Source organism: Schistocerca americana, chromosome 2, assembly GCF_021461395.2.
Source record: "Schistocerca americana isolate TAMUIC-IGC-003095 chromosome 2, iqSchAmer2.1, whole genome shotgun sequence".
Taxonomy (NCBI): Eukaryota; Metazoa; Arthropoda; class Insecta; order Orthoptera; family Acrididae; genus Schistocerca; species Schistocerca americana.
Window position 1 is genome coordinate 338,340,746 of NC_060120.1, and position 26,619 is coordinate 338,367,364.

At 36.6% G+C, this 26,619-nt stretch overlaps 1 protein-coding gene across 3 annotated transcripts in view; it reads left to right on the forward strand.

The window, feature by feature from the left end:
* The window catches only part of LOC124596567 (ski oncogene), a 629,377-nt gene extending 606,822 nt beyond the window's left edge, over window positions 1-22,555 (forward strand). For 2 of the 3 annotated variants that reach the window (XM_047135751.1, XM_047135752.1), the window contains 3 exons: window positions 5,251-5,401; window positions 13,758-13,969; window positions 19,916-22,555. In XM_047135751.1, the coding sequence (XP_046991707.1) occupies window positions 5,251-5,401; window positions 13,758-13,969; window positions 19,916-20,098 (546 nt within the window). In that variant the 3' untranslated portion in view covers window positions 20,099-22,555. The remainder of the gene's footprint in view (window positions 1-5,250; window positions 5,402-13,757; window positions 13,970-19,915) is intronic. The other variant, XM_047135753.1, reaches the window with a different exon arrangement.
* The last annotated feature ends 4,064 nt before the right edge of the window (window positions 22,556-26,619 follow it).

The following is a 26,619-nucleotide window of genomic DNA, read 5'->3' on the forward strand; positions in this document are numbered from 1 at the left end:
TCAAGAAGAATATAATAATTCCAATCTCAAAGAAAGCAGGTGTTGACAAATGTGAAAATTACCGAACTATCAGTTTAATAAGTCACGGATGCAAAATACTAACGCGAATTCTTTACAGACGAATTGAAAAACTAGTAGAAGCCGACCTTGGGGAAGATCAATTTGGATTCTCTAGAAATATTGGAACACGTGAGGCCATACTGACCCTACGACTTATCTTAGAAGCTAGATTAAGGAAAGGCAAACCTACGTTTCTAGCATTTGTAGACTTAGAGAAAGCTTTTGACAATGTTGACTGGAATACTCTTTCAAATTTGAAGGTGGCAGAGGTAAAATACAGGGAGCGAAAGGCTATTTACAATTTGTATAGGAACCAAATGGCAGTTACAAGAGTTGAGGTGCATGAAAGGGAAGCAGTGGTTGGGAAGGAAGTGAGACAGGGTTGTAGCCTCTCCCTGATGTTATTCAATCTGTATATTGAGCGTGCAGTGAAAGAAACAAAAGAAAAATTCGGAGTAGGTATTAAAATCCATGGAGAAGAAATAAAAACTTTGAGGTTCGCCGATGACATTGTAATTCTGTCAGAGACAGCAAAGGACTTGGAAGAGCAGTTGAACGGAATGGACAGTGTCTTGAAAGGAGGCTATAAGATAAAATCAACAAAAGCCAAATGAGGATAATGGAATGTAGTCGAATTAAGTCGGGTGATGTTGGGGGTATTAGATTAGGAAATGAGACACTTAAAGTAGTAAAGGAGTTTTGCTATTTGGGAAGCAAAATAACTGATGATGGTCGAAGTAGAGAGGATATAACATGTAGACTGGCAATGGGAAGGAAAGCGTTTCTGAAGAAGAGAAATTTGTTAACATCGAGTATAGATTTAAGTGTCAGGAAGTCGTTTCTGAAAGTATTTGTATGGAGTGTAGCCATGTATGGAAGTGAAACATGGACGATAAATAGTTTAGACAAGAAGAGAATAGAAGCTTTCGAAATGTGGTGCTACAGAAGAATGCTGAAGATTAGATGGGTAGATCACATAACTAATGAGGAGGTGCCGAATAGAATTGGGGAGAAGAGAAGTTTGTGGCACAACTTGATTAGAAGAAGGGATCGGTTGGTAGGGCATGTTCTGAGGCATCAAGGGATCACCAATTTAGTATTGGAGGGCAGTGTGGAGGGTAAAAATCGTAGAGGGAGACCAAGAGATGAATACAGAAAGCGGATTCAGAAGGATGTAGGTTGCAGTAGGTACTGGGAGATGAAGAAGCTCACACAGAATAGAGTAGCATGGAGAGCTGCATCAAACCATTCTCTGGACTGAAGACCACCACCACAACAACAACAACAACAAGAATGTCCAAGCCCAAAACACAGTTTACCTGGATGTTCCAATACTGTACTTAAAATACTTGTGATTGGATGATACTGTAGACCATTTAGTAGTAATTTAGTGCTAACTAGTAACCGAAAATTACACTTCATGGTTCTGAAGGTAAATATTGAATCCGTCAGTACTACCTGTCATCATTGATCAACTAAACCATCAAAATGTCAGATAAAACCATTTACAGATATCCAGTTTACTTCAAATACACACCACAATGAGGATTATTGTTCTTTCCATGACATCATATTCATTGGCTTTACCAATTCGCAACTGAACCTTACATAACCCTAACTAGACTTCAGACTACAACACAGTTCACTGACACCACAACACACAGTCCAAAAAGCAAAATAAATGTTGTCAGTGTTCTGTTTCACCTCTGTTCACACAAAAATGACGTGAAATGTCATTTATCATTACATCATTGGTCAGAACCAAGAACCAATGTTTGGTATCAGTAGGTCCTGGTTTCACAAGACTAACGCACAGGTCATGTTGCTTAAACATGTTTGTTTACAACAGTAAATTTGTTGTAATTTTTATATCATTTACAATTTGAAATTTACATCACTAAATTAACACACAAATTTCTAAATATATATTACTTAGCTAAGCACTATGCCTCAGTATCAGGGCCTTGAACATGATAATGAAGAACACTCTGCAGGACCACTTTATTTTGCACATCCGCTTGGGGCCACTCCTATGACAGCCATCTAAAGTTGGCTTTCTCAGTGTTTTGAACAGTGCACGGTGTGGAACGATCGTTAGATCAACTAATGTTTTGAGGCACGTAAGGACAGGTAATTCAGGGATACACTTTTTTAACATACCCCTTGCAGATCGTTATTAGACATGAAACTTTATATACATTTTAGAAAAAAAAGGTATGTATTTATGGGGTGAGGATTGGTAGGGGGTAGGGGTGGGGGGAGGGCAGTATTTGCATCATAGCTTCGGAAGACCTGGAACAATTTCATCCATGTTGGATACAAATGTGTCATAGTAGAGGAGAATTGATTTGGGGTAAGACCACTTTAATATCCTTATTTGTGTGAGTGATAAGAGTAACTTTGGAATACCCATAGCAGTTTTGACAAAACTAGGCATGTGTTTGATTTACCATATCTGGAAAACATATTAGTGTATTTTTTGTGGCACACTTAGGTGAGTTGTGATGGAGAAGAGGGTGAAATACGAAAATAAAACAAACAATATTAGTATGTAATCAACAGTTAGCGTTTCTAGGCTCCGTGGGAACACTGCAGATAACTGTTAACTCCTAGGGATAGGAGAAGCTGTAGAAATGGGTCTCATGTTACATGTTAAGAAAACTATGGAATACTTCACATTTGTCACAATATCTGGGCTGTTGTGCCACAGTCGATGTTTCTCCAAGAAATTCATTTGACCACAACACAACAAGCCAGAATGTTTCAGTAAGTTCAACATTTCTGGACATGAAAGTTAACATTTTGCATGTTGGAATACTTCTAACAGTTTCAGCCAAAGCTGGTACGAATAAAACTTGTTACATAGTGGAGGGATGAGATTAAGATTTCATAAATGGTATCAAGAAAGAATAAATGGGAAGAAAACTTGCCCCCAGATATTCCTTAGTTTTTCTCTTTTGATTTTTCTGTGTCCATTCAACACTCGTACATTCCCCAGAGCCATTTCTCTCTTACCCTAAATGAAGAACCAACTGGTCTCTGAACCTTGAGTCTGACATTTTGTGCATATGTTTTGATCTGCTGATATCTGTTTTTATTCACTGAAATGTAATAGTAAAATGTATTTAAATTTCTGAAGTGTGGCAATGGAAGCTAACAAGAAATATTTTAAGTCTTTTAATATGAAAGATTCAGACTCTAGAGAGCCTGAAACGAAACTACTTTTCCATCAGGAACAGATTACTTTAACCATTACGCAATGATTGTTGACCTATGTTCTGTAAATTACAAAAAACATGGTGATGGTGCTACATGTATTATCAACATTAAAAGCCGAGTCAATAGTTACATTGTAAATACAGGCTTTGTATTTATGGTATAATTTTTTTCCCAAGTAGACATATAAATAGAGGGAAAAATACTTCCATAAAAAGCTGTTAAAATTGTAATTAGAATTTTCAACGTTTTAACCAATTTACCACCAATTTAAAGGTTTTACAGTTAACTTAATTTGTATTTTATTTACAGTTGCTGTACATCAAAGAGTGAAGAAAGTTGGCTGTCTCTCTTTGCATGATAGGCATTTATTTGAAATACCTTCAGAGTTATTGTGAAAAGGAATAATGTAAATAAAAGATTTTTTGAGGATTATAATCTTAAAACTTGGAGAAATTGTGGTGTTAAGACTTTGCATTTTCCGTAGTATGGTATTGCTAAGGTGAATGCTGAGATTGTTTCTCTTATTAGGCCATTGTCGACTTCCTGCCCTATTCTCACCTTCTTTTTCTTCTCTGTTAACATTTTATACAGGTATATACTCTGATGTGATAAATCATGGGTTCTTCCCAATATCATGTCAAACCACCTTTTTCCTGGCATAGTGCAGCAGTTCGACATGTCATGCACTCAAGAAGTTGTTGGAAGTTCACTGCAGAAATATTGGGCTATGCTGCCTCTATAGCCTCGTGAAAGTGTTGCCAGTGGAGGATTTTGTGCACTAACTGACCTCAATTATGTCTCATAAATGTTCGCTGGGATTCAGACCAAATAAGTCACTTGAATTGTCCAGGATGTTTTTAAAAACCTATGGTGAACATGAAGCCCATGAAAGGCTGCAAATGGTCTCAAAGTAACCAAACATAACCATTTACAGTTAATGGTCAGTTTAGCTGGACTAGAGGACCCACTCCATTCCTTGTAAACACAGCCCACACCATTATGCAGCCACTGATAGCTTACGCAGTGCCTTGTTGACAACTTGGCTCCATGGCTTCATGGAGTCTGCACCACACTTAAACCCTACCATCAGCTCTTCTCAACTGAAATTGGGACTCATCTGACCAGGCCACAGTTTTTCAGTTCATCAAGAGTCCAACCAATATGATCACAAGTTCAGGAGAGATGCTGCAGGCAAAGTTGTGATGTTAGTAAAGGCACTTGCATCGGTTGTCTGCTTCTGTTGCCCATTCAATACACTGTCCTAACAGATACGTTCATCATACATCTTAAATTGATTTCTGTGGTTATTTCATGCAGTGTTGTTTGTCTGTCAGCACTGACAACTCTATGCAAATGCTGCTGCTCTCAGTCATTGACTGAAGATCATCGGCCACTGCATTGTCCTTGGTGAGAAGTAGTGTATGAAATGTGGTACTTGTGGCGCTCTCTTGACACCGTTGATCTTGGAATATTGAATTAACTAATGATTTCTGAAATGGAATGTCCCATGCATCTAGTTCCAGGTACTATTCCACATTCAAACTTTGTTAATTCCTGTTGTGTGGCTGTGATCACGTTGAAAACCTTTTGACACCAGATTACAACTGACCGCTCCACGAATGCACTGCTCTTTTATACCTTATGTACCCAATACAGGTACTGTGGCCATCTTTATATGCTTGTATCGCTATCCAATGACATTTGTCACTTTAGTGTATTAATTAACACTGCAATGCACTTGCCACCTCAGTGTATTAATACTGCAGTGCACTTGGTGTGTTGTATGCTGCTGTACTGAATGGTCTTTGGACAAATAAACAAACAAAATTAAGTCAGTTATTATTATTTCACCACATCTCAGTAATGAGACTGAATGGTGTGAAGTTAGAAATATGCTACTATTTTATGCTAAACACATTTCATTAATTATAGAGAAAGTGACCAAAAAAATGCAAATAACTTTTTGTTTAGGTGAAAATGGAAGCTGTAAGTGATGAGCTGCATGAAAAGCAGTCTGCTATAATAGTGCAACCCAATCCTGTGCCTGGCCACAATCTGCAGCTACACTATAATCCTGAGATTGAACTGTCAACTGACACAGATGATAGCTTATCTGATGCAGGTGTGTATGGATTTTTATTTGATGTTTTATAACTGTCCTGCTTCATGTTTACATGGCATTGTTTCAAATTCAAGAAATTACTTCTATATCTGTTGTAGAGAATTTAATTTGCCATCACAATACATGAAATCTATATGAATAAATGAAATTTAAACTCCTCCAAAATTTAAACCCAGTGGGATAATCTGGTTTGTGACAAGGTGGCTTTCTCAAGTGTTTGGGAGAAAGGTGTAAGGGGGAGAACCATATAACTGCAGTAGTGATAGAAACAAATCATCTCTTGTGAGGCTGTTGGTAACGAAATTACAAAGTGTGGGAGGCACAACCAATTTGCCTAACTAGCCTGGGATTTAGAAAAGTTATCCATTTTCATCTCTTAGTTTTCCAAATCCTATTTCTTTTCTTTACCATTAAAAGAAACCTTTCAGTCAAATATCCAGATACAGTATCATCTTTCACTTGTTTGTTTGCTCTTGATATGCGGTGTTAGTAATTTTAGGCTTTGTCTGCATTTTTCAGATTTTGAGATAGTTATCATATTCTGGTTTACTTTAGATGCTCCTTATATTTGTATTTCCATATTCACATTAAATTTGAACATACCTATCAAAACACTGCTTTGTTAAAAAGTGAAAGTTAAAAAACAATTAATGAAATTATAAAAAATGGGATTGTATATCTGCAAAATGTTTTGCAAGCACTCAGTATGTTACTGTCAAGTAACCAATTGGAGTGGTCATAATCACTTGAAGAGGCTTATTTTCCAGACTTTTATAGACCTGTACAGAAGCGAAACAACTCTTTAAAAAGGGCTCCGAAGAAGATCCAGGAAATTACCATCCAGTTTCCCTTCTTCCTGTCTTTTCTGAATTCTCTGGAATGATTGGAGCAATCCAAATTCAATAATTCACGCACATTTAATGTAATCTCAAAAAATCAGTTTGGCTTCCTAAAAACAAAAGTACAGTTTGTGCAAGTAATGAATTTGTGAACAGTTAGTTCCACACTAGACAATAACAAAATGTTGCAGGAACTTCTGACCTGCCCAAAATGTTTGACTGTGTGAGCCACCCCTTACTAGTATATAAAATGAAAAAACAAAAAAAAAAAAATAAATAGAATTATGTAGTGCCTTACAGTGGTGAGAGTCATTTGATAGAGAGAAAGCAAAAAGTTCTCACAACATGAAGAGAAAGAAAGTAGTGCTCAAAGTGGTGAACTGTTTAAGAGGGGGTATCACAAGGCTCAATTCTGTGTCCAATCCTTTCTTTTTTTATGTAAATGGTTTACCTATATATATAAGTTAAAATTGTTTTATTTGCTGATGACACCAGAATACTGATAGAAAATACAAGCATGGAAGACATTGCTGAAAATGGCATAAAAACTCTGTAAAAGCTAGATATCTGGTTTCATGTACATGGCCTAAAACTAAATATTTCAAAAATGCAACTGATGCAGTTTAAGACGAAAGTCTAAACTGAATTATTCAAATTATGCCCTGGAACCAAACAAAGCAGAACCTATTAATTTCTTAGGAATGCAAGTGGATGGAAATGTCATGGTTCTCACACAGACTATCTAAAAAATAAACTAAATAGCCTGGCATTTGCGATGCAGTCTTAGCCAACGTTACTGATGAAGATACAAACAGTGTACTGTAGTTACCTTGAGGCAGAAGTGAGATAGGGTAATGTCTTGCATCTATATCTGTATGCTACACTTGTGTACATCTGTTCTTCAGGGAGAAGAAATAAAGACTTTGAGGTTTATTGATGACATTATATTTCTGTCAGAAACAGCAAAGGGCTTGGAAGAGCAGTTGAATGGAATGGACAGTATCTTGAAAGGAGGATATAAGATGAAAACCAACAAAAACAAAACAATGATAATAGAATGTAGTTGAATTAAATCAGGTGATGCTGAGGGAGTTAATTAGGAAATGAAACACTTAAATTAGTATATGACCGATGATGGTCGAAGTAGGAAGGATATAAAATGTAGACTGGCAATGGCAAGAAAAGCAGTTCTGAAGAAGTGAAATTTGTCAGCATTGAGTATAGATTTAAGTGTTAGGAAGCATTTTCTGAAGGTATTTGTCTGAAGTGTAGCCTCGTATGGAAGTGAAACATGGATGATAAACAATTTAGATCAAAAGAGAATAGCAGCTTTTGAAATGCAGTGCTACGGAAGAATGCTGAAGATTAGGTGGGTCGGTCACATAATTAATCAGGTAGTACTGAATAGAATTGGGGAGAGAAGGAATTTGTGGCACAACTTGACCAAAAGAAGGGATCTGTTGATAGGACACATTCTGTGACTTCAATGGATCACCAGTTTTATATTGGAGGGAAGTGTTTGTGATAAAAATTGTATAGGGAGATTAAGTGCAAGAGATGAATACAGTAAGCAGATTCAGAAAGGTGTAGGTTGCAGTAGTTATTCGGAGATGAAGAGGCTCGCACAGGATAGAGTATCATGGACAGCTGCATCAGACTGGCCTTTGGACTGAAGACCACAACTACTACTACTCTGTAAACCACTGTTAAGTGAATGGTAGTGGATACATCCCATTGTACTAGTCACTGGGGTTTCTTCCCATTCCATTCCCATATGGGGAGCGCATGAACAATTATTGTTTGAATGTGTCTGTGTGTGCTGTAGTGTTTCTAATCTTGTCCTTATGATCCCAATGTGAGTGATCATAAGGGTTTGTTGTATGTTCCTACAGTCATCATTATAGCTGGTTCTTGAAGCTTTGGTGGTAGACTTTCTCAGGAATGTTCATGACAGTTTTCTAGAGTCTGCCAGTTCAGTTCAGTTTCTACAGTATCTATGGGATGCTTTCCCATGCATTACACAAACCTGTGATACTCATACTGCCCTTCTCTGTATACGTTCAATATCCCATTGCCAATTTGGTATGGGTCCTACATACTTGAGCAATATTCTAGAATGAGTCACATGAGTGATTTGAAAGCAGTTTCCTTTGTAGATTCATTGTACTTCCCCAATATTCTACCTATAAACCAGTCTACCACCCTGCTTTACTCATGACTGAGCCTTTGTGATCGTTCTGTTTCATATCCCCACAAAGTGGTACACCCTCGTATTTTTGTGAGTTGTTAGATTACAACAGTGACTTATTGAATTACAGTCATAGGATATTATAGTTTTTTCATTTTATGAAGTGCACAGTTTTACATTTTTGAACATTTAAAGCAATTTGCCAATCTTTGCAGCACTTTGAAATCTTATCAAGATCTGACTGAATATTTATTCAGCTTCTTTCATTATAGATAATTTCATTATCTACAAGAAGTGTGACATTACTCATAATATTGTCTGTAAGTCATGAATACACAACATGAACATTAAGAACTGGGTTGTTTTGGAAATCAGCCTTATGCAAACACAAATTAGTTTATTTTTATATTTACCCAGACCTGTTTCGACACAAATGTGCCATCTTTCGACACTGTCTGGGTAAATATAAAAATAAACTAATTTGTGTCTGCATAAGGCTGATTTCCAAAACAACCCAGTTTTTAAATTGCAAACACAGAAGAATGAAAAGAGGAGCTTCAAACCTTAGTAAAATGAGTGTGAACATTAAGGGACCCAAAACATTTCCCTGGGGCATATCTGAAGTTACTTCTAGTCTGATAATGGTTCTCCATCCAAAATAGCAAGCTTCGCCCTGCCTGTCAAAAAGTCCTCAGTCCAGTCACAAATTCTGAGGGAATGCTAGAAACTTGACAACACTGTTAACTTTCCAGAAAAAAAAAGTAAGAAACTTGCAGTGTAATGCCAAGATAATTTTGTTGGCCACTTTTGAGAGACCAAACAGTCTAAGTGTTACCTCATCGTATTTACTTGAAACATTTTTTTTTACACGTAGTGATCATGAACTGTTCACTCCAAATAACTTCTGGGTCAGGTGTTAAACTCGAAACGAGAGTTTCATGCTTCCTACACACAGACTGTCTTTTCAAGCAGACTTCTCAATATATGGGTAAACTAAACAACACAAATATTCAAAAAATTGAAACTGTGTCAAAAAGAAAAGCATATAGCCCTCTGATACAGAAATGCTATACTCTGTTGATATTTGTTTTAATATTGACCATTTGGGCAGGATAAAATACATGCATAATTTGTGGTTGTAATAAATATTGTATTCAACGTATACTCAATAGTCATAAGTTGCTGAGTTGCCTGTAAACTAAGTCAATGGTTTAACATTCATGTTATGAGACAAATTCTGATTCTGATACAAAGGTAGGTAGAAAGCAGTGCGAAGTCATTCATTAACTTATGGCATTGTCCTGAACCCATGACTGAACTTGGCTATGTTGCCATGATGCTGGACTAGTGAGTGCATGGTATTACTTAAAGTGCTTTATCCATCTATAGCCTGCATGGGTTGTGTGAGGAAGTTGTGCCTTCTGTAAGAATAAAAAAGTTAATTACTCTAAAAAACAAAACATATTCTACACAGGGCGAAAAATATATAGATATGAAACTTCCTGGCAGATTAAAACTGTGTGCCTGACCGAGACTCGAACTCGGGACCTTTGCCTTTTGCGGGCAAGTGCTTTACCATCTGAGCTACCGAAGCACGACTCATGCCCGGTCCTCACAGCTTTACTTCTGCCAGTATCTCGTCTCCTACCTTCCAAACTTTACAGAAGCTCTCCTGCGAACCTTGCAGAACTAGCACTCCTGAAAAAAGGAGGTTTGCAGGAGAGCTTCTGTAAAGTTTGGAAGGTAGGAGACGAGACACTGGCAGAAGTAAAGCTGTGAGGACCTGGCGTGAGTCGCGCTTCAGTAGCTCAGATGGTACAGCACTTGCCCGCGAAAGGCAAAGGTCCCGAGTTCGAGTCTCGGTCGGGCACACAGTTTTAATCTGCCAGGAAGTTTCATATCAGCGCACACTCCGCTACAGAGTGAAAATCTCATTCTGAAAATATAGGTAGTTGGTGTTATAGCCTTCATTCCATATCGAATACAGAGTTAATTATATAAGTATTCCACTTTTTTCGGTCAGATTTGCACACTAAATTACACATTCATCCTCATTTCAAAGATAAATTTTCTAAATATGTAAGTTTGATTTTTCTTTGTGGTCAGAGCTGGATTTCAGAACATCATTTTTGTTTTCTTAATATTCTGTATTGAATGACATTTTATGTGTGCCATTTAGATCTAATTTGGATTTGTTTGAATCTTTTACCTTTATTTGGCATTGTTTTTATGTGACCTGTTTTGTTCCACACTACATCGAATGTCATGTACCTCCCAAGCCAGAATAAAAATTATTTCATTGTTTGACCATGGAAAACTCCATGCATATTTGTTTGGATTGATTTTTTGTTATAGAAACACCACTGGAACTTAGTCTGTCACATAGGTTTTGGTTTCTTTTTTTTGTTCTTAAGAAGCCACCAATCTTTCTGTTCACTTGTCTTCTTTCGTAACATAAATTTTCGTGTTGTTTCAGTTACTTGAAGTCTTCTTTTGTATTTGGTGTTCATTTTCTTGCTTACCTCTCCTCTACAGCTTTTTATAATTTATTTATATTTGTGTGTGTGACTTCGAAGCCAGTTTTTGTACTCCTTCATGTATTCAAAGTTTTATGTTATACATAATTTGCTGTTGTTACTTTTCACGTTGGTAATTTGTGAGTATGTCATTCTGACTCAGACCTGTTTACTGTCGAGTTGGTCTTTTACTTCTCCCTTCTGTAATACAATCTGTCATGGCATGAGAATGTGGAAGATAGTGTTTTATGGTTTATGGTTAAGATAATGTGCAAATTGAATTAAAACCTATAGGCTTAAGAATCCACTCAGACGGGAGCAGATGCACTGTTAGTGCTTGTAAGAGATTAACATTCATTGAAAAGTGCTGAACATCACAGAATTAAACAAATTATTGGTGTTCAAAGCTGTAGTCCTCATCATTATACAACAAAAAAATCTAATTCTTAAGAGCTTGTTTACTGTGGTTGATTTGATGCTAAGAAGACAAAATATAATAAAGAAAAAACTAATTTACTACGGGCAGGTTATTTGTAAGGATATCATCTTTTAAGTTTTTCTCAACTATTGTTGCAGCTGAAGAAACTTTTTGTATGTAATATTGTTATTTACAAAAAATTCCAGGGCAGAAATAAATTTGTTCTTTTCATGAGCTGTTGTTTACTTTGTTAGAGCTTAAAATTTTGCTGTTATTTGAAAGGCAGAATGTACATTTGCAACATATTTTCCTCTCCTCAGCACTCTTTGTTCCTTCATATTCTTCTGCTCTCTATTTTTACTGTACAGAGCAGCCAAAATCTTTCTCAGACTGTGCACTTTGAAGGCTGTAGCCTTACCCACAGAACTGACATTGATGTTTAATCATAAAACATCAGTTATCCATATAACATGACTGCGGTGGTACACAATAATTTTGGGTAATCTAGAAACAGTTAGATCGCTTTGAGGAAAACACTAATATAATTCAGAATGTATAGGAGCAGAAAATTTATCTCCTTCTTTTAACACAGTGGACACTTCAGTTTTTAAGCTAATATTTGGGTTAAGTACAACCATACCTATGTCAGATTGGCGACTAATGTATTGGCCATCAACTTCTCATCATTTCATTTTTTTAGATTTCATGGCTTCCCACAACACTGCTTATTAGTCTGCTATTGTCATCCTAATATCTCCACAGGAACACATTTCTGTATTTCCCTATTACCATGTTGTTCAGTAAACTAGTTGGACTGCCATGGTTTGATAGACACACATTATTAAAATTGAAGTAGTAGAGTTAGAACACATACTTATGTGGAAGTGTTCTTCCTTTTCTTATCTCATTGAATGAAAAATCAATATTTATCCTTTAAAAAATGGATTCAGGGAATGTTAACATAAATATGTCATAGTTTACATTTATAAAAATTTCTTCAGTATTGCCAAATAGATTAAAGTATCTTTTGTCTGTCTTCTGTGGAATGTCAAAATTAAAAATATTAGCTTTAGAGCTATGTTTGATGTAAATGAAGTTGATCTGACACTAGTTAGTGGTATGTTGCCAAATCATTTAACACCAAACCTGCTTTCAAAGCAATACTCACACACTTATATTGCACAAAATAAAACTAAATTCCTGTTCTTTTTACAGAAGGCACATGAAAAAAGAAAGCCTCTTCGGGCTACCTATCAAAAAGGATGAAAGTGTGGGACAGATTGTAAACTGTTATGTCAGAAGAAAAGTTGATTAATGATAAAGAAAGCCATGATTTTTGTATTTTACAAACACAGTGCTTGTTGTAACTGAATAAGAGAACTTCGATCTCCTTTACTCTTACAAAGTGGGCAACAGGGAAGTTAAAGTAGATTTCAATATTTACTACACACAGATAATGTATTAGCTTCATTTTGCACTCCAGTATCTGGGATGCCCCAGCCAAAAAACTGATGACAGAAAATCTGTGTTTCTAAAATAGTTCTGTTCTTCCACACCAAAGTGCTTCAGAAGGGGTAGTAGGAACCCTTCGTTCTAAAGATATGTCATGCAAAGTTAAATTCGCAAATATTGCAAATTTTTAGTGCTTGTCAGTATCATTTTTAAATTCAGCTCTAGAAGAAGGAACCACCTCTAGAAGCTTCTCTCTGTCATTTATTCAGAGTTATAAAACATGACAAAAAATAAGAAAACTCGGAGAAAGTATAACCAGTTTCACTGTTCACAACTGTGAACTGCTACTTGTTGTTAAAAAGAATAATGCAAGAGAATTTGCTTCCAGTTTTAATCTTAAAATTATTTTGTGCACAAATTAGTAGATTTATGTAATAGATATTTGCTGTAAAGAAAGGCATAGATTATGTTCGATTTGCTTTTCATTTAATTTGTCTCTTAAAGCTGTAATGGCACATAGGATACCACATGTATCAGAGATAATGGGAACCTTCAAGACTGTTACATGGGTACATTCTTAGTTGCTGTTGTGGCACTGGGACAAATTGAATCATAATGTGTAAAGCAAGTATCTTTCATTTCACTTATTTTTCACTGTTCATTTATTACCATTGTAAACTCAAAAGCGAGAACACATACTTAACATTTCGTGTGAATCATATCATTAATTTTGAAAAATAACCATAAAGTTTATTACATTACTTGATCGGCAGAAGAAATACAGAAATGGAAACAATTTTTTCCTTGGAAAGAAAGTACAAATGAAGTGAATGCAAGGGCAAGATACTTTTCCTCTCTTACATATCTCACAACCAGAACAAAGACTTGTTGAAAGGAAGTTTAGCTTCGTGTTTGGTCCTATGCCGCGTATTTTTGCTTACAGCCTCACTGGCCAGAGCAAACAAGGATTGTGTGGCAGAGGCGTTGGAAGCCGTATCCGATGACCTAACAGAGGACCAGCGCAGTCGTGTTGCGAGGGTTGTGGGTCGCATGGCTGAGTCAATGGAGCGGCTGAGGTCCCACAACCGACTGCTGGAGAAGGAAAATGGGCTGCTGAAGCAGATCCGAATACTGCAGAGGCACAGCACACCCGCGGTTAGTCTCATTTTCGTCTTTGCTCATGTCACAAGAGTGTAATGAGAACTTTACCACAGTTATTGAAACTGCAGTTTCAGAATTTTGATGGCCTAGCCAAAGTACAAAGGAAACAAACTTTGTCCTCTCTCACCTAGTAGATGGTATAGTGATGAGATGAGTAAATACAAAATGAAAAGCACATGAAAATAAAAATAAAATGGAAACTGATGAGCTCTGGAGAATGCTTACTCCTTTAGCACCTGAAGGTTCTTCATCCTTTAGTACATTACTTCTTCTTTGTCTTGTTAGTTCCTTGCTTTTCCAAGACATATAGTGCCAAAACGTATCCTGCTATAAAATATTTTTATAATAGTCATGGACATTCTAAGCTTTGAGTAGTTGCTATTATTCATTTGACATATCAGTTACAAGGTATTGGTTCCCCATCAAACTCTGCTTGTGGTGAGTGATCCCATTATAGGAATCTTTGTTATATGTGAAACCTTCAACATTATGCAGACTAAAATACTATGGAACAGATAACCTGTTGATACTGTTTTTCTTGGCTCTTCAGCTTTGTTACAGTGTAAATACTGTTTAATATTGTGTCTTAACAGTGATGGATACATTTGCTTTGTGATGTATGTGGACTCCACTGATTTCCATGCATTTTTGCTTGTTTTTTGTATGCAAGTGAGGAGCCATTGTCTCCCATATTGTATGCACGGACTTCAACTGAAATATGCAGTCTCCCACAAGACTCTCACGAACTCATAATAAAAATAGCTTCTCTCTCTCTCTCTCTCTCTCTCTCTCTCTCTCTCTCTCTCTCTCTCTCTTCACTCTCACTCTCTCTCTCTTGCCCAGTTGTCATTTATCTGTCTTATGTAAATTCTTCTCTCTTGTTCTGTCTTGTCAACATTAAACTGTTCATAGGAATTTTTGAGAACCATACTTGTTACCCTGCAGATTATCCACAGTTCGTATTTTAAATACAAATTTCTTGTCTCTAATCTTACATTTTACTTCTGTTGCTCTGCCAGTCTGCTATGACTTGCCCTTGTCTTGCTCTGCCAGTCTGCTATGACTTGCCCTTGTCAAATACATATTTTGCATTTATATGGCACAAGTTGGAGATTGGTGAGCAAGCTAGAAACTAAATTATTGATGATTCTGCCTTGCAGATATGCACACCTGAGATATTCCATCATTTCTCACCAACATATTATTTTTGTTTTATATGCTTCATACATGAAACTGTCTTCCATTTCTTCCTTTAATTTCTATTATTTTGTTCATTCGATACATTTTTATTTCTCACAAATTAATAATTATAAGTGCACAAATAAATAACCTAAAAGCTGAAAAAAGTAAAGATACCAACCATTTGGCATCTTGTGATCAATAAACGCTTTCTGTAAATGTTTCTGTGGCGTAGCGGTTAACTGTGTGTCACATTCCTCTGTCATATACCTACCCACCATTGGGTTATCACCGTAGTCTTTTCTTGCTACTTGGAATCCTTGCTACTTGTCTCACCAACCTCTGTTTACACTAGTTTGATACTGACATTCGTATTTCCCTGTCTTGTGCTAATCTTATCATCCCTGTGCAGATATTACACCCAAAATCTATATAATCCCCTTTCCCTATTTTAATCTTGATATGTCCCCCTTCCCCCTACGGATCTTCCAAGCAACAGATTGATTTCTGGATGCCATAGATGTTCCGCTGATAAGTCCTTTCTTTTGATTTATAACATTCTGTGTATCACCACATTTCAAATGTTTCCAGTTTTTTTCCTCCAGGTCTCAATTTCATTACAGTCCTCTGCTCAAGTTGGTTCAGCAATCCATTTGTTTGTTTTATTGTCTCTCCTAGTAATTCCCAACATTCACCTCTCCATTGCTCACTGAGTAGCCCTCAGTTTTTGAATTGATTTCACATTAAAAGCCATTGTCTCACTGCCAGAATTTAAAACCAGTAAATCAGTTGATAATAATCTTCAAGGCACATTAGGATCTTCAGTTTGGAAATGCTGTTTAACTTGCCAAAACCACTCTTGGCTGTTCTCACTCTTTTCTCGGTATCTCTTGTTCTCCATAAAGTTGTTTTATTCAACTCCCTTGAATACCAAAATCCAGCTGGATTTTTATACTATGTTGGTTATATAATTTTAGCCTCATTATCGAGTTTTTCTTTGCATTGCTGTAGATTACCTGCAGTTGAGTTCATTGGTGTTGGGACTATGAATTTTTATTTTTCAGTGTCTTAAAGATGCCTCACTTTTGCAAATATCAGATAACATATCCTTCCTTCACATCTTCTGGGTATAAGATACTTCTGTACTACACCACAGGAAATTTTAAAATAGAAACAACCTTTACATAAATTAATCATGTGTAGCTGATTGATGTGTGGTGCATAAGCACACACAACAGCACAGACACATTAATAGGTTTCAAGTTATCATTTTTTTCAGTTTAGTACACACTATCATATATCAACCACACAGACATCTAATTCTTTTCTTCAGTCTTTCCTCTGTTCTCTTAAGCTTTAAAGCTAGTTCTTACTGTTTGATAAGCCATCTAGTAGTTCATTATACAATTGTATCCTGTTCCTTCATAAAGTTGCACTTACAGTTTCTCAAAATATGCTACTTTATTAAATACATATTACTCATGCAAACAGTTTTTATATCCTTTGACATTTGTTTTAATGTAGTTATTAGTCGCCCTCTCTCTGCTTTGGCCGGCAAATAATTTAATGTTCTTGTGTACTGATGACTCGTGATAGACTCCTACAACTAGTATGTACCTTGTTCTGACATACCTGTGATATCAAGACAGTTTGAGATACAAACCACCATGTACAGCATAACTTTTCTTTTCGTCGCAACAAAGAGCAAGCACTCCAGAGCCTGTGAAATATAAATTTTCCTTGATTGCTGTTTGCTGTCAGCATTTCATCTGCTGAGTGAGTGAGGAGCCATATTTTACCTCTGTTTTTACTGTACTTCCGATTAAAATTTTCCCATGTGCATATAATATAGTGTAATTACTGTGGGAACAGTAATCTAGCTTGTGTTTAAAATTTTTCCCACAAATGTTGGAAGTTGCAACAGATGTTAACAGGCAAATACTTTATGAATGACGAATTGCTTGATCAGTTCATTGTGTTCCTGACAAGACATCCCAATTCTCTGAGGGAAGCATGTAAAGTAATGTACAAAATAAGATCCAAAAATATTGCTTTTCATCATTGATCTTAAGATTTTTGAGTGAGACAATGCCGCTCACTTTTTCATTAAAAAGAGAAATTTAAAAATCTAAACTCTCTTCATCCTGGCACATTCTGGGACCAACAAAGAAACAGATCTTATACTTGAAGTATTACATGTTTTATCTGAATGACAACCCACATTAGAATGAAGTATTTTGTCTGGAGATACAAAGAAAAGGAAGCGTTACTTCATCAGTTGGCACAGTTCACAAGGGACAGAAAGAAATTCCAGTATACCAACATCAAAATTCTGTCATATGCTTTAGTTTAGTAATACTAAATGAATTCCATAACATTTCTTTCAGAGGAGGTAGGATTTGGCTAGATCTAACTTCTATATATAAAAAATAGAAAACATATGAAAAGATTTCAATAAAATACTTCATGGGTGAAAGGCCAGATGCCTTTGTCAGATGGGCACAATATTTTGGCAAGTGACCACATTGTGAACCGGGATTGAATCTTATCAAGAGGGGGAAGGGGGCAGCAAACTGACATTGGGGCAGGCAAAGCAACAGTAGAGGTGCCACTAGTGCACATCCCGGGGCATGAAATATGGATGGAATGACTCGGTGGTGATGTGAGAGGAGAGGGAGATGGGGACAAGATGATAAACTCATGCCTATGTGTGAGTGGAGACCGCATTCTGAACACCAGAGCTTGGAGAGGGAAATAAAAGTTCTGCACCGGCTCCCAGGCAATCAGATCATCAGGGCACATGATGGCAGCGTGGTTGCTTGCCAAAATATTGTACCCGTTGGACACCGACATCTGGCTGTTTACAAATCTAATTAGTGTTTTTTGTAGGGTTGGGGGGCTGCAGGGAAGGCTAAAGTGCTCTTCTACCTCATAGTACTGAATTCCAAGGGGTATCAACCACCTATATAGTGGCACTCATTAAAGCCTGAACTAGATCGAATCTGCCTTTCAGATTAATATTGAGTGCTGGTTATCTGACCACTCTTAATGTGGTTTCTAGACAGCTTCCCTCATCCATCTAGGTAAACGTATGGATGGTATCAACATCCTACCTCAGATATGCACTGTACTTTCATTTAGAAAACATTGTCACATTTGCACATGAGAACTACTGTAAACACAGCTAGAGTCTCTTTATACCCATCATCATTATCAAAGGGACATCCTTTGGAACTCCATTCCTTGTGTACAGCAATGCATGAAGCACTCTCTAGAGCAATAATCTGTGAATTTTTTTTATTGGAGTAGAATTTTTCTCATCTCGGTCCACTGTGAATTCTCTAAAATGGTAAATACTGTTATTACTGTGCTTAGATCTTTGATCCTTACAAAAATATTCTAAAATGTCCCAAGCTCTGCCTCACTCAGTGTATGTTGAACATTTTCTTTAAAAGCAGCAAGTAGTGAAAAGAAATGACTGCTATAGTTTGTTTATAAACTAAAAAGTAAGCAGCACTTTTGATGGGGCAGTGGCCTTTCCCAGAATAATGTTAAAGCTGCCTTATAGGATGATTATGGATCAGTTTGCCATTGTGCAATGTAGCCTGTGGTGATTAATGTATGTTCTCCTTGTGTGCCTTTCTCATATTAGCAATATTAGTTACTAATTTCTCTATTTTGTATAGTGTTAACACTTTCAGTTAAAAATGAAAACTCTCAAGGGGCTGTGGAACAGAATGCATGTGTTTCTGGTGACATAGTTGGGTAGAGAGACTGGAGATTCAGCAACTCACTCATCAGTTTATAAACAGGGCTTCTTTTGGACGTAATTTACATTTGCACAGGTGATTTATGTAATATAGATCTCTTGGTGTATGTGATATGTCTAGACCCTTAGTTGAATATGAGAGTGATAAATGTCAGCTACCACTTTAATTTATGTACACAGTGTGCATTGTTTCTCAAAAAGTTAAAGGCTAGTTTGGTCTTTGTCACATATTGTACATCTGTTGTGAGACATTTGACATTATTTCAAAGTTTTTAAAAACCTCGCTAAAAGGTCACTATACATCTAATATGTTTCTCCTGTTGTAAAGTGTCAACACACAAATTGTGATGGGTGAAAACAAATCATTTAATTCTGCGCATGAAACTGATAGTGGTACATTTGAAAGCAAACAAACATGTTTAAAATAATAATATGGCGGTAATGACAGAAAAGGCACTACATTAATTTTAAACTCTTCAGGAATTATTTGAGATTAAGAAGTGATTGCATTGGAACTGCAACTGGTGGCAGTACATTAAAAACTGAAGACTGACATACTCTTGAAAACTCCCTCTATCTCAGTTTTGTCTGTTTATGTGATCAGAGAGGATTAAGTAACATTTTTATTGCTGCAGGTTGAATAGTGTACATAGGTCATTGGCACCCTAAAGCACTGTAGATCAGTCAAAGGAAACAAGCTGTGGACATAAATTTTATAATTTTGTGTAGAATTAATATTAAATTTATCATGTTCTACCAAGCACAGTTGAAAAATTCAGTTAATGTTTAAAGAACTGCTTATTGAATTAGTTGTTGAGTCCTTGAGCAAAGGATGTGGAAGGTCACACTGTTGTATGTTGTTTCAGCCAGACTGCATCCACGAAGATGACACCATATTAATAATTCAAGAATTAATGTAATTAGCTAAGGTATACTGCAGTGTAACTAAATAATCTGAACTCGTCATCTTTACCAAACATTATCTGTTACAGGAAGGTCAAGATGGTCCTACGGAAGAAATATCAAAACTGGAGAACGAGTTGGCAGAGGTTGGAAGCAAAATTCTGAGGTTGGGCTTTCGTCCACAGAAAATCCAGACTGGTGGCGGCAGCCCTGTGTCAGTCATAACTTCTCCCCCACTCATCATTAAGTCTGAGCCACAAACATCTGACTGAACCAGTCCATTGAGAATCGAAGGAAGTTTCCTCCAAAACTGTAAAATGGATATCTGTTTACATTTATTGCTCATCAATGTTTATGGATTCAGTGTGCCGAGCCAGTATGCTATAGTGGGGCAACTAGGTGGAATGTGAAGACAGTCATATTTTGTATGTATAATTGAAAAATGAAGGGCTTTTGTATATTTAATTTGTACTGCCAGAATGTCGAGTAAAGGTTTTTGCTCCAAGTAGATGAAATAGGACATCACACCGAGCATTGAGTGGCAAAGCAATGCAGTGCCTAATATTATTTCCTGTTTTCTTGATATAAGCTTTGTCCTCACGGTAGCTAAATCTAGGAGGAGATATTAAGAAATTTTTTAACGAGGTTAAGAGAGAAATAAACCTACTGGCAAATATTTTTATCAATTTGAAAGTACAAAACTTAGGTGCTGTATTTTCTCAGCACCATTAAATATATACATGTATTCTCTTTATTGCAAATGTAAGTAATGTATATTCGTGTGCTAGTATTGAGTATCAACAGTTTTATATCCTGTAAATGCAGGTAGTTTCCAAATAAATTAGAATCTTTATCTAAAGCAACTTGTAATGCTGTCCACTACTGTTTGCAGTTTCATTTGTGATCTCAGACTATCTGCTGTTGTCAAGCAGGTAGTTAAAAGTGGCACAACTTTGCCCGCATTGTGGGCTGATAAATTTGTAGCTACATACTTTTATTTATAAGCATACAGCTGCGCCATTCCCTGCTTCATTAAAGCTGTACAAAATGTAGGTAAAATATCTCCATTCAAGTAGTGCTTACAGTTCTTACTATTAAAATTTCTGATGTTTTTACATGGGGGTTCGTAGAGTCTGCTCACACTACTCCCCAATCTTTGTCTTTTCTTTACTTTTCTTCTGCTGTTTTCTTCTTAATCACACATAACGGACCACTACCAGGACTCCATCAACAACAAAATCATGTTAACAACATTTGCAGCACAAGAAAAACTGGGCCTCTGATGCTCGATCACTGCCACAAATTATTATGCAGGACAAAAGTAATATGATCCTTGTGTGACCTGATTTAAACAGTGAATGATGCACACTTGACAAATTTGCTTCTGCAAATCTGTAAATTGGTATCAAATGTACCTGTCTTTGATAGTCAGTCTTGTAAGTTGTATAATTTTGTAACTCATTTCAAAACCAAACTGAGATGTTTTAGTCATTGTGGCTGTATTGTATCTACTCACTAAACTAACCAGCAAACCACGTGCATCAGCACAATTGTCATGATACCACTTACGCTTGTTGAAAACAATAAGTGAAATGTGATATGTGCACTTCCAGATGAATGAATGTTGTTCAGAGACTCTGACCACATTCATTTTTGGGTAAGCACATCAAATGAAATGGAAAAAAAAGAGAATAAATATAGATTAAGATGTATGAAAACATATCTCTCTCTCTCTCTCTCTCTCTCACTATCTCTCTGTGTGTGTGTGTGTGTGTGTGTGTGTGTGTGTGTGTGTGTGTGTGTGTGTGTAAGTAAGTTATTAAGTTTTTGATATTTTACACTGAAAATTATTTTGCTCATATAACTTATTTATTTTCACTCATATCCTTGCATTTCCTGCCATGTAATATGTTGCTAGATTTTTTTTTTACTCAATCAATATTGAAAAGGTACCTGTAGATTCATTATTCGTTCAGTCTTAGTTTTGAGGTGATACAATGTAACACTGCTGTAAAAAAAAAAAAAAATCAAAAAAAATCTGTGTGTTTAATTCTGTATAACAAGGTATTCCAGCAACAGTTCAAAGTTCTGATGAAATAAAAAGGAAATGTTTCTTGTTGAAGTGATGATGAATCGTAGCAAAGGAGGGTGGTTTCCTTTGTGTTAAGTGCTGCAGGGAGCTTAATTTTACTGCACAAGATATGCTCGTGAAATGTCAGATTGTAATATGTTGATTCTTCTCTGCTGAAATGGGCAAACACACAGTACAATGGACCAAACAAAGTGTCTGGTTGTCAAATTACCCAACACATTGTTTGCATGAATTTGAGTAAACCACAGATTGTCATGTCAATGCTTGAAAATTAAAGTAATCAGAGTGTAGGAAAGTGTACTTAATGTTATATGTTTTGCTGTTATATGTAAGAAAATGCTTAATTTAAAAATGTTTTAAAGCCTTCATCACCTTGTTGGTCTATTAAAATTTGTATGCTGTCTCCCATTGTGCCTTAATGTTGTCTTACGTGTTTGTTATGTACAGTTTACTGCCATGTGCAATAGAGAAGACATTGGGATTACTGAGTTCTTTACTCTTATCTTGGATTTAAAAGATAATTTGTCTGTAAGAACTGCTTGCAGTATGTGATTGAATGGAATTGGCAAAAATTAAGTTCCTTTGTATAGATTCATGATGCTTGTGGAATGCAAACAATGAAGAATATGGAAAAATTCAAAAGCATTTTTATTACTTCTTATATACTCTTTGGAAGCATAAGGTTACCTCCTTAATATCTGTACAAGGCAAAGGTATACAAGAAACTTACACATCCTGTTGTACATCAGATTTATGTTATGTACTCTTAGGCAACTGTTTAATGATTTTTGCTAGCTTTCAAACATGTAAAATACTTCCTTTGACCTTGTACAAACAAAGGTGTTTATCAGCATAGTTCAGATTTCCTTGTAAACATACATGTTGTCATACAAAAGACATGGGGAAACGTGAAACACCACTGCCAGAATAAACTGCAACAAGTGACAGTATTTTAATATTGTTACAGTTTTCTTTTTTATTCTTTTATTAAGTACCAGGAGAACATTGACAGTAAGGGACACTTAAAGTCATAACGAAAACATAGTATCAAAGAATAGCCCAGCTAAACCAAATAAGTTGGTTTTAGAAGAATGTGTAAGGTGCGCCAATAATTGTTATGAATATGATCTGTGGAAATGTGAAAATATGGGACAGTATTCACATTCCATGTAAGGGCAGCTAAACAACTTGTGTAAATACTTGTTGTTAAATATTTTAGAACTGTATTAGCAAAACCCTTGCTGATGTTTTAATGTGGCTTTTGAGTATTGCAGTTACTTTCTTTTCAATGAAACTATTCACTTTCTGTATTTGGTTTGTAATACTTTAACATGTTATATACATTTCTGCCCCCACCTACCCAAAATAATTATGGTTAGTAACTAGTCAAAATAATGCAAGGTTTCATGTTAAACATCATATTCCATTTACTATAAATCATGAGCTACAGACTCACCCCTCCCGTCCCCCAAATGTAAAGATCATACCAGGACAAAAATAAAAATTGATTGTGATAGAAAACCATTCAAAAGAAGTGTGCTTCTATGAGGGATATATGGGAGACCAGTAACTAATGGAAGGAGAACTGGAATAATTCATTATGAAATAAAACTTTCTAGACAGGCCATTCCATCATGTTTTTTTCACAAAGTGCATGTCTTTAACCATGCACTCTTTTTCTAATCACATCACAAGTGTCACTGCCACTCCTGTGGTGTAATAGTCTTCCACCTATGCCTCAAGAGCAATTGCAGCAGGTTTTTTCAGATGTTCCAATTATATTTCTCTCTGTGCTTATCCCCACTAAATATGATTCTAACTTCTCAAGAGATGACACAGCACACACACTCTTTTATGCAGAGATCTTAATGTACAAATGGATGTTATGTAATTAATATATGCTCTTTTCTGTTTTGATCCTTGTTTCTGGTTAATTCTGACCAGGAAATAGCATTACTTGTTTCATGCTATTCAGTGTAAGGAATAATTGAACTGATTTTAATCCATGTTGGAATCATGTTTTGTACATAATTTTTACAGCTTTGTGGAGATTAAATAAAAATGTTTTCACTTACAAATGATATATGCACCATAATATTTTTTTAGTAACTAAATGTCTTACACTGCCCATTCCTTAAACAAATGACTGACATGTGATAGACACCTTTTTTGTACTTCTAATCTTGACTACACGGAGTGTTTGTTGGGAACACACAGGTAGGTAAATGAGGTGTTCACTGCATGGATTTTTATGTAGGAATTCATTGCTATACTACACTGAAGAGCCAAAGAAACTGGTGCACCTGCCTAACACCATGTAGGGCCCCTGCGAGCACGCAGAAGTGCCGCAGCATGACGTGGCATGGAATTGACTGATGTCTGAAGTAGTGCTGGAGGGAACTGACACCATGAATCCTGCAAGGCTGTCCGTAAATCCATAAAAGTATGAGGGGGTGGAGATCCTTTCTGAACAGCACATTGCAAGGCATCCCAGATATGCTCAATAATGTTTGTGGCTGGGGAGTTTGGTAGCCAGTGGAAGTGGTTAAACTCAGAAGAGTGTTCCTGGAGGCACTCCGTAGCAATTCTGGATGTGTGGGGTGTCACATTGTCCTGCTGGAATCGCCCAAGTCCATTGGAATTCACAATGGACATGAATGATGCAGGTGATAGGACAGGACGCATACGTATGTGTCACCTATCAGTTGTATCTAGACATATCAGGTGTCTCGTATCACTCACATTGCACATGCCCCACACCATTACAGAGCCTCCACCAGCTTGAACAGTCTCCTGCTGACATGCAGGGTTCATATATTCATGAAGTTGTCTCCATACCCGCACACATGCATCTGCTTGATACAATTTGAAAAGACTTGTCTGACCAGGCAACATGTTTCCACTCAACAGTCCAGTGTCAGTGCTGATGGGCCCAGGTGAGGCATGAAGCTTTGTGTTGTGTAGTCATCAAAGGTACATGAGTGGGCCTTTGGCTCCAAAAGCCCATATTGATGATGTTTTGTTGAATGGTTTGCATGCTGACACTTGTTGATGGCCCAGCATTGAAATCTGCAGCAATTTGCGGAAGGGTTGAACTTCTGTCACGTTGAACGATTCTCCTTGGTCGTTGTTGGTCCTATTCCTGCAAGATCTTTCTACAGCCACAGCAATGTAGGAGATTTCCTGATATTCACGGTATCACTCATTAACTGGTCATACGGAAAAATGCCGACTTCATCGCTACCCCTCGCTGTGTCCCATCGCTCGTGCACCGACTATAACACCACGTTCAAACTCACTTAAATCTTGATAACCTGCCATTGTAGCAGTAATAACCATCTAACAACTGTGCCAGACACTCGTTTTACACAGGCGTTGCTGACCGCAGTGCCGAATTGTGCATTTACATATCTCTGTATTTGAATACTCGTGCCTATACCAGTTTCTTTGGCACTTCAGTGTTGTATTATGAATGCATGGTTGGACACACAACAACAGTTTGCCTTGGGTGTGTCCCAGTATGCATTTCTAAACTTGCTCCATAGTGTAAATTAAAAGATTTGAGTGTTTCAGTTACACATGGGGATTTGCATCCTCCAACCCAGTACTAGTGTACCTGTACTCCAGAGATGAAAGTTTGCTGTTTAGCATATTCTCACAATGTGTCAACTGCTTGGCCTTAACCTCCTTAAACGCACCATCCCTTGTTTTCTCCATATGGTAGGATTTCATTATTTACTTATTGGTTTACTACTGCATTTTTAATTTCCACTCTGTCACTTTATACTATCTTTGTAATTTTTTAGGTAAAATAGTGATCTGTTGCAAATGATCTCATAATGAAACAGTCATGATCGCAGATAATCATTTATTTTAAAATGAAGACTGATTTCACCATTTATCGTGGTCATCTTCAGATCTATGGCACTGCAAATATATCAAATAGTGCTAAAATATGGAAGTCAGAAAATAATATAGAGTATAATGCATTTACCAATATGGCTGGAGTCAGTGGTGCACAGAACAATTGTGTGATGCCATGATCGTTTACTACTGCTGATGGCCAGTCTCTCAAAGGTTAGAGTGGAATGTGTGCTTCCACTGCACGATGTCAGACTTACATGAAAAGACATTGAAAAGAACAGACAAAATATAAAAGAAGACGTGAAAGTATTTATGTAACATTATACAAGCAATGGCCTTTCAAATAACTGTATCAGTTCATTAATGATAATAAAATAAGCTAAAAAAGCTTTCAATACAAGAATCCATGTGATAGGACGTGTGGTAGTTGACCACCATGAGGTGATATTGGCTGGTACTTTCATGGACACTGTTTCCATGGACACGTGGTGGTGTTTGGTTGATTACCATACATCCTATAGCATTGGCATTTATATTTAAAATCTTTTTTAGCTGATGTTGTTATCAATGTATTGATACAGTTATTTGAAAGGCTATTGCTTATATAATGTTATATAAATATTTTCATGTCTTCTTTTGTATTTTATCCATTCTTTTGAACATATTTTCATGTAAATCATTGCCCATTGTGTGAGTCTGGCATTATACAGTGTAAACAAGCATTTTCCACTCTATTTAACCAATGGCGGATTAGCCATCAGTAGCAGTAAATAACTGCGGCATCATCTAACTGTTCTGTGCATTGTCAACTTCAGCCATATGTTATGTTACTTTCAC